The sequence below is a fragment of the Trifolium pratense genome, linkage group LG2, assembly GCF_020283565.1.
Source record: "Trifolium pratense cultivar HEN17-A07 linkage group LG2, ARS_RC_1.1, whole genome shotgun sequence".
NCBI classification, from domain to species: Eukaryota; Viridiplantae; Streptophyta; class Magnoliopsida; order Fabales; family Fabaceae; genus Trifolium; species Trifolium pratense.
In genome coordinates this window covers 55,252,562-55,262,239 of record NC_060060.1, presented here as the reverse complement: position 1 = coordinate 55,262,239, position 9,678 = coordinate 55,252,562, and the positions used below count along the sequence as shown (strand labels likewise).

The 9,678-nt window shown below is 28.6% G+C and overlaps 1 protein-coding gene across 1 annotated transcript; it reads left to right on the top strand.

The window, feature by feature from the left end:
• Nucleotides 1-4,115: 4,115 nt before the first annotated feature.
• LOC123903956 (FCS-Like Zinc finger 6-like) lies at nt 4,116-5,935 on the top strand. The gene is made up of 2 exons (XM_045953644.1): nt 4,116-4,755; nt 5,459-5,935. The coding sequence occupies exons 1-2, from the start codon at nt 4,313-4,315 to the stop codon at nt 5,616-5,618; spliced, it is 603 nt and encodes a 200-aa protein (XP_045809600.1). The 5' UTR covers nt 4,116-4,312; the 3' UTR covers nt 5,619-5,935.
• The last annotated feature ends 3,743 nt before the right edge of the window (nt 5,936-9,678 follow it).

The window sequence follows — 9,678 nt, the reverse complement described above, 5'->3', positions numbered from 1 at the left end:
CGATGTAAAAGTTATCACTCATACGTGGAAAATCCAAGGATCCGGGCTTTGTGACTTTGTCTAATATGAAACAACATGGTAAGTCTTTTACGGTGCACTTGTGGCCTGGATATCTCTTAATAAGTTCTTTTTTGAAGTTGATTATCTTTTAATTATAACATAAATGATGCTTTTATATTCTATTTTAAATTATTCTCTTAAAGTCTCATAAGTTTAGTTCAAATGGTAGCTATCAAAAATATTATTGGAGTGGCTGAGGTTCGAACCCCGGATTCCACACTTCTCCACAATTATGTGAGAGTCTAGCTACTAGGCTACTTGACAAAAAAAAAAAACTCTCTTAGAGCTTCTTAATCTTTTATTCACATCCGATTGGGAAGCTTATGTTTTTCGTTGTTTATGAGAGACTAATTTTATGCGAATTTGGTGGTTCATCATATATGCCATTTTTATAATAAAAAATATCATTATTGATCTTTTATTAAATTCTTATACAAAAAGTTAGACACACCTTGTGCTTGTTTTTCACGATTGTTTTTTCGATTATAGTATTTATAAATTTTGTAATTTTTTTTGACACATCTTGTGCTGAAGAGACTAATTAGTTGATTAATATATATCTCATTTTATCTTGTTCAATTTTTTTTTTACTATAATTCAGTTGACTTATTCAAAAATAATAAAGTGTCTATGTAATAAAAGAAAATTAAATGTCGTTGTACTACATTAGTATCACCGGCAAATCTTACAAGATCTAGTATAGGAATGGCAGAAATTGTAAACTATAACCTTGCTTCAATGTTTTTGCATCCACCCAATAATATTCAATTGAATCCAATATTATAATGGCTCTCATCAATAACAACAACGAGATAAAGAAATATAGAACCGAATAATGTTATAAAAAAATGATTATAGAAGAAAATAATTTTGTTTAAATTATAATATTTTCTATATATGTGTTCAATAAAAGTTTACATATAGTTTTTGTCCACATATATTTGTTGATTCACGATTTTTGTTCATTTATTTTCGAAGAGCCACATAAATATATTAAAATAAATTTTTTTGAAGAAGAAATATATTAAAATAAATTAAGCACAATGTGTGCCTAAAGATAAGAGTTCAACAAAGTACATGATCATGTTTTGTTGGACTCTATACAAATTTTTGGATTTAGCATCCAATTATTTAAATTGAAACAAAAACATTTTTTCCTCGCCTTAAACCACCACAAAACTTGAAATTTGGTGGTAAAGATTAACCCGTCAATAGTAATTATCTTTCCATTGAACACTCTATCATTTCTAACTTTTCAAATAAACCAGATTGAAGCTAACCAAAATGATTTGTGGACAGTTTTCAAAAAAAAAAAAAAATGACTTGTGGACATGTTTTAATATTTTTGCTAAAACCATCCCACAAAATTGGGAAGCCATGTTCGTTTATTTTTAAATCTGAAAATGTAATCTCAATTTGTAATTTCAAACACTTTCTCCATTATTACGTCAAAAAAAATCTCCATTATTGAAAATTTTGGAACTATATACTTTATGATTGAAACATAAAGTATCTCAATATATATTTTTTTTTGGGAAATTATGATTATTTTTTTAAGATTGTAAACTACTATAAATCCACTTATTTCCAACGGATTTTTTCATTTCAAGGATTATTTTTATAACAATTCTTTAGATGATGTAGAAAATAGGCTTAAATGCACTTAAAATTAGAAATTGGATGCTAAAAACAGGTAAAATAAGATATCAAATGTTTACATAAAAAAAAAAAACAAATGTGTATGTAAACTTAATAAAACATAAAATTTAATCTACAGTTGCATTAACACACGGACTTGCAAGCTTATTATTTAACTTGACATATTAGTAAAATTAAGTATCAAAATCTAGTGGTTGAAAAAATTTATGAAATTTTATAAACTAGTGTACAGTATTTTTAAATTTAAAAATGAATAATGAACATCATAATGAGAGATAATTGTGTTATATTTTTTTTTTACTAAATGATAATTGTGTTATTTAAACATTAAAAATTAAAATACACATATTATACGTGTGTCTTTATTTTTTTCTATTTTCTCTTAATTTTTTATTTTTTAGAGCTTGCAACACATGTATTTTGTAAACGAATTGACAATAACACTATATATAAATTTATACAAATGATGTGTATGAAAAGAATTCCATTGGAAGAAAAAATTCACCTTATGTATTTATATGTTCAAATTCGTTGAGGAAGATTAATTGTCACTAATAGTGATAAAGAATTTATATGATATGATATCAATAACAATCTTTTTTTTTTTTCATATGATATAGAAATTTTTTTATTTGAGTATTTTTTTTTTTTTAAACAATAAGATGAATATGAAAATCTAGTGGTTGTATATATATAAAGAGGATCGTAGGTGCTTTGAACGGACATAACTTATTCTTCAAAATGGAAGAGGTAGGTGATTGATATAGTGATTTCAGCTAGTTTATGAAAGCGAAATATACCTGCAAAATTGTTAGCACTCGAACGCTCAAGTCAGTATTTGAAATAAAGGAAAAACTGAGTAAATTGAGTGAATATTGCATACCTTAAACTATGTTTGAAATGAGATGAAATAGAATGGAAATGAATGGAATGGAATAATGTTCCATTATTTGAATTTGAAAAATAATAATGGAATGAAATTGGATGGAATGAATTTCATTTCATGGCATCACTTGCCTTCAATTTTGTTCCTCTCATTTTTAAAATATCCAAACAATGTAATGGAAGATTTGTTCCATTACGCTCCATTCCATTTCACTCTACTCTATTTCGCTCGGCACCATTCTATTATATTTCATCAATCCAAACAGAGCCTTAGGTTTTAAATGTGTGTATTTATAGGTCAAACCTTGTATGAGTATGCATGGAGAGTCACAATTTTACTATGTGAATGGGGCTCAAAATAGTACAATTTTAATACTATATGCTGAATTCTTCTTGACTAATTAAGGTCATGTGTTGTAGAGAACATGGTTGTCCTTTCCTTGAATAATTATCTAATGCTTGGTAACATGTATCGGAGATATGCGCCTTTGGGCTATTGGACTTTAGTCTAGTCTGGAACATACTCAAACCAATACACGAGTCAGGGGCAAAAAGTGAGGAACAATTAATATTACTCACTTTACACTCCAAGTGTCTGTTTGGTAAGTCTAACTTATTGGACTAGCTTATCAGATTGTTAGATAAAAACGAGACATGTTTAGTAACAAGTTTCTTTAATTAGCTTATAACATTTTTTGAGATGTTATTTAAACTACCGTTTGAGTTTATCGCTTTTTACATTTTATTCAATTTTTACCCTTATTATTTTTTAAAAAATATATAATTATTATCCACTAATCATGTACTTCTATGTCATTTTTACTTACAACAATTAAATTTGTCAAACACTAATTTCATTTTACTAGTTTTTCAGCTATAAGTTAACTTTTCAGCTATCAACTAGCTTATAGCTTAAACACTTATAGCTTATAAGTGTTTGTTTGGCAAGTTCAATAAGCTAGATAAACTTGTTCAATAAAAATAAGACATGTTTGGTAACAAACTTCTCTAATTAGCTTATAACATTTTTTGAGATGTTATTTCAACTAACGTTTGAACTTATAGCTTAACATTTATTTATTTATTTTTTTAAAAAAATATAATAATTATTCATTAACCATGTATTTTTATGTTATTTTAAATTTACAACAGCTAAATTTACCAAACATTTTAAGTTTATTCTACTAAATTTTCAGTTATTAACTATCAAGTATAAACTAACTTTAGCTGAGTTTACAAAAAAAGTATAAACTAACTTTTCAACTACCAAATAGTTTTTAACTTAATTTTACCGAACAATATATATAATAAATCACTCACTTTAAATGAGCCGAATCCATTAAAGTGACACTTAATTGACATAAAAAACTTTGATGTGAACAATTTATTTCTCATTTATAAAGGCATGACGTGGGCAAGATGAAGAAGATTCCCGCAAGCAACGGACGGCTAAGATTGAGTGTGAGGGTTGACACGTTTCGTTTATCTTTGGAGTCCCATTGCCACCATTTCTTCTCAGTCACACACACCCTCCTCTGTTTTTGTGTGAACTCAACTCAACTCCACTCATCATCATCAATTTCTTCTTCTTCTTCTTCTTCTTCTCTCTCACACACACATAACATGTTTTGTATTATGATTTTGTAGCTATACATAACCGTTTCTAACATCTAAACATAGAATCTAGAAGAGAGGAAGAATCTAGAAGATGCTGCTTGGAAAACGTCCTCGGCCACCAGTTATGAGAAGAACAAGAAGCATGAGTGGTGGTCTATCCGTGGACATGCATACACCTGATAATCATGATCAGACAAACAACAACTTAGAACCACATCACGAGGAACAACAACAATCATCAATGATGTCTGATGTTCATAATCCCCTGCATCCACAACCAAATCATGATGATCCACATGCGGTTGTGATGACTGGACCAGCAGAATTAACGGTGACTGATGAGTGTTTAGTGGAAAGTACAGTGATGTTCCCTTCACACACAAACACAATCACAATCACTAACAATATTGTTAATCATAATAATATTCCTGTGAGTGCGAGTGCACATATCATACACAGTACACCTCACTTTCTCCGAATTTGTGGCCTCTGTAACTGTCGTTTGGCTCCCGGTCGAGACATCTACATGTATAGGTACCTACTATTACTTTTATATTTTATTTTTTTATTTATTTAATTTTGTCCGTAGACATGAGATATCCCAGGTTCGAATCCGAATAGCCACATAAAATGTGCAGTTCAACCTACTAATAATATTTACACCTTCAACAACATGTGCAGCCCATTGGAATCGAGCCTCCGATTTATGGGCTCAAAATTTCAATAATGTAGTTGTAGTATCAAGTCCATTAAGAGAAACAAAAATATAAAAAAAAAAGTACAAGTATAACTTAATTTGACGATTAGAATATGACCTTTTTTATGTTAATTCTATTCTCTTTAATTTTTATGTTATTGATATTATTTACAATTTATCTGAATTATTTTTATTTGAATATTTTGACTTCTTGTTTTTTATTGTGATTTCATTTTTAATATTCAAGCAGAACTCCAAATAGTTAGTTCATTCAATCGTAATTTACAAGGCTATAGCGATTTAATTTAGTTTAAAGGAAATTGTGCTTATATAGTAGTTTTTTTTTATACAAATTGTGCTAATTAATTTTGTTCGGAGGAAATTGTGCTTATATAGTTTTTTTTTTTTTTGGTACAAATTGTGCTAATTAATTTTGTTTAGAGGAAATTGTGCTTATAATATAGAGGGAGTATAAAGTAGTTAAGTCTTGTTTTGAGCTAGCTGATTAATTGATTGAAACAAAATTATTATTGATTTCAGGGGAGATACAGCATTTTGCAGTTTGGAGTGTAGGGAGGAGCAAATGAAACAAGATAGGAGGAAAGAAAAGTGGAAAATGGGCGTTTCCAAGAAAGAAGACCACCGTGTATCACCACCGTGCACGGCCACCGCTAAAGCTTCAACTGCAACTTGTACTTGAAGTTGAAGGGTTGCAAACTTGAATAATTATAATAATAGAATAGTATTAGTATTATTATTATTATTATTATTAACTAAGAATGAAAAAAGTTTGTTCACGCTTACCATGCTTCTCATGTGTGTGCACTTAGGACAAAGAAGGACCACCCCATTTCTCTCCCTTGTCCCAATCAATATGTTCCTTATGGCTTTTTTATATTGATCTTTGTTAACATAATGATTCTGCTACAAACTTTGTAAAGAAGGACTTATTGCTGTATTATTAGTATTACTACAGCTATTCAACTTTACTGATATCTTAATCTTTTAAATTTCTCATGTCTATTATTATTATGCCATAAATTCAAGTATTTCCTCCATAAAAAAAATACAACTTTGGTTGTAAGATACCTTATCATCTCCACAATGCTCTTAATATAGTAAGATACCTTACCTAAAGAATTTTAAGTCAAGTTTCACTTGAATAAATGATAATAATGTTGCATTAATAATTTCTCGATGGATAGACCAAATGACAACTCGTTAAAAACTCACCCATTTAAACTGGAAATTGAATTTGAATCATAATATCTAACTTAACAATTTTGATATTTTTAAAAATAACAGCGGTAAAACTATATTATACTGAATTTGCTTCCCTTTGGTTTGTTCCAAAAAGTCACACCTCATAGTATATTTATTAAGATTTATATGACGCACAGCATTAACATTTAACACTAGCAAACTCCAATATACTCCCTCCGTCCCAAATTATAAGGAAAAATAAAAAAATCACACTTATTAAGAAAAAGTAAAACATGAGAATTTGAAGTATGTTTTTGTGGGTTTTACTTGGAATAAGTTGCATAGGAAGTTGTAAAAACAATTTTTATTGGTTGTTGTTTATTGAGAAAATGAGAGAGAGAAGAAATTAAATGCAATTTGCATTTAATTTTATGAAAATAAGGAAAAAAACATTCTTGAAAATGATTTTTCTCTTATAATTTGGGACAAAAAAAATGGGTTTTTTTCCCTTATAATTTGGGACGGAGGGAGTATATGTGTTACTTTTGCAAAGTGGTAAACGTAATAGAGAGGCAGTTGACAAATTCAAATACAACAAAACTAAAGAAATTAATATTGGGCCCACTTCAAATTCATAAAAGCCATGTTTGAGCTATCAAGTATCAACAAAAAACAAGAATCTCAAGCTTTAATTTTTTTTTAGTCCATTTCTTTATCACTCTCTCATTGAGTGGTAGATCTCAGGGCCAAGAAAGCATGCACATTCTATTCCTTTTGTCTTTTCCTCCCTAAAATAATTGAAAAGTTTAATAAACTAAAAAATGTGATTAAAGAATGAAGGAGATTGATGGTACATCAACTCATCACACCTCTAAAGATCGAAGAGGGAACTTGGTTTGGTGACGCCATGTAGCACTCTTTATTTCTCTTTATTTTCTCCCACATATTATAATGTTTTATTTAGAGCCTTAAAATATGGTCACTTACCACTATAAAAAAGTAAAATAGTCACATAATTATTTAGTGTCACTCACAATGCAGACACTACTTATGTATGTCGTAATCAACTTAAGTATATACTTTAAAATTAATTTTGAATAAAATAATTTTGGAAAAATATTGAATAATGAAATGAGTTAAAAATAAATTTGAGATTAAAAAAAAAAAAAACTACACAAAAACAAATATTAACTCTAAATTGAAATCAAACATACTTTTATAATATATTTTATTTGTGTTTTTCTTATAAACTATTAAAAACTTACACATATAAGTGGATGGACTATTTGTCAAAAAAAAAAAATTAGTGTCATTGTGTCCAACACAAAGAAGATATTAAAGTAATAATAGGAAGACAAATTATTCCCTCGACAACCGTCTCTCTCTTAGAAATTGCCACAATGGTCATCTACTCATCTTAGAGGTCGATTTCAAGAGAAGGTTAGAGTATGTATCTTATGACTCTTTCGATGATCGGCGAAGCATTATCCATGATAGAGAGGGTTTTAATTTCCAACCCATACCCTTGTGACAGTCAGATTGATAATAATTTTATTTGATATTAGTGATTGTTTAAGCGACTTTAAATCCAATGTTCACTTAACTAATTATGGGTACATATACAACTTTCTCTTTCAGTCTCAAATTAATAGCCAAGATAAACTACTACATGAAATTATATATGTGAAATTGCAATTATATAAAATTTGGCTCCCAAAATATAACTAGATTGATGATATTTTCATCCGATGGCTGAAAATAATTCATTTTATTCTCATATGGCATGCGCTACAATTGATAATTTGTAAGTATTTATCCAAAATGAGAACAAGACATGCATGTGAAATAAAATATGATTAAAAATTAGTTGTAGGTATTACATGCAAATCTATTTATGTTTCATGATGAATACATAGATATAAAATGCAGTGTTCAACAATAAATGGAATAGACTGAATTGGGGTCTTGTGGCGAAAGAGATGACCTCCGTAGGGACGTGGGGGTCGTTATAGCAAGTTGTAATAACACATAAAAGTCCCACTTCTTTTTGTCACGATCGAACCATATTTCAAGAGGTCCCCCTCCCATCCCAATTGGCACTTTTGTTCAATCAATGAACCTGAAGATTCCATGAATATCATCAGTGCACTTGAAGGTAAAAAAAGAGCTGAAGAGAAAGGAAAAGAAAAGTACAAAATAAAAAGGTGAAAAAAGAAAAAGTTTGTGACCGTGAAATGCACTGGTTGTTGGTAATAAAGGGTGAAGTTTTGGGTGGGCACAACAATTTGGTTACACTATTTGGTCATACACATAAAAAGTAGAAAAATATAATAAAAGAAAATGCTATGAATTTTACCTATTTATTCTTTTTTTTTTATTGTTTCCATTTTTTGACACCTAATTAAATTAAATGGTACAAATATCAATTTGCAACATCTCAAGTCAAAAAAATATTAAAATAAACCTTGACAAAAAATATTAAAATAATCAACTATACACTCATATTAAAAATTATTAAAATATTAAAATAATCGACTTCATCTCAAGTCAAATTAGGAAATGAATCAAGTAAACATGATAAAAATAGTAATTTCACTTTAAAATAGTAATTCATATTTTTTTAATATTAATAATTTTTACCGAAACCTATATTCTACTGATATATATTTAGGGATGAATATAGTAATTTTTATGGATCTATATTTCTAATCATATATATTTAAAGTTGGAGGTAATAATTTTTACGGGACCTATATTTTTTTTTAAAAAGTAATACAAACAAAGATTTCAAAGGTGATACTATGAAACTTAGATAATATTTTCTTAATCGGGATAGCATGCCAAAGAGATAACACATTTTCACATAAAAATTGTTGCATAATGAAATATATTGTAGCTTCCGTTTGGTTGGTGGTAAACCAACTAACCAAACGGTATTCAACAATATTAACAAAGTAAGTATATTCTTTTGAATTTAATTTATATGTACCATCAGTATGAAATTATTTTACACATGCATCCAGTAATATACTAACACATCATGTATGGTATTTAAAAACATATGATGTGTCACATTCATTAAGGCTATGTTTGGATTGATGGTACATAACGGAATAGAGTGGAATGGAACATAATGGAATGGAATGGAGCGGAACGGAATGGAACACAAATTCTGTTCCATTGTTTGGATATTCAATGATGGAATGGAACAAAATTACCACTCCGTTGTTTGGGAAGTGAACGGAATGGAATAAAATATAACATTTTTATTCCAATTTTACCCTTATTGTAAAACATATGTTATAGACAATAACTTCAACATTGAATATCAATTTGAAAGTTTTTTCAACTATGAATTGTCTTATTTAATTAACTATACTAATGATCAAGACTTATTTAATTATCAAAACCTACTGATGGAACTAACATACTTTACTACTTTCTTATCTCTGCATATATTTGAGATATTGCTTAGCTTTCAAAGTTGGATGTTTAGGGCTCCAAAACCAATCAATCATATTGTAGCACATTCATGACTGGTTTCAAAACTGAACTGA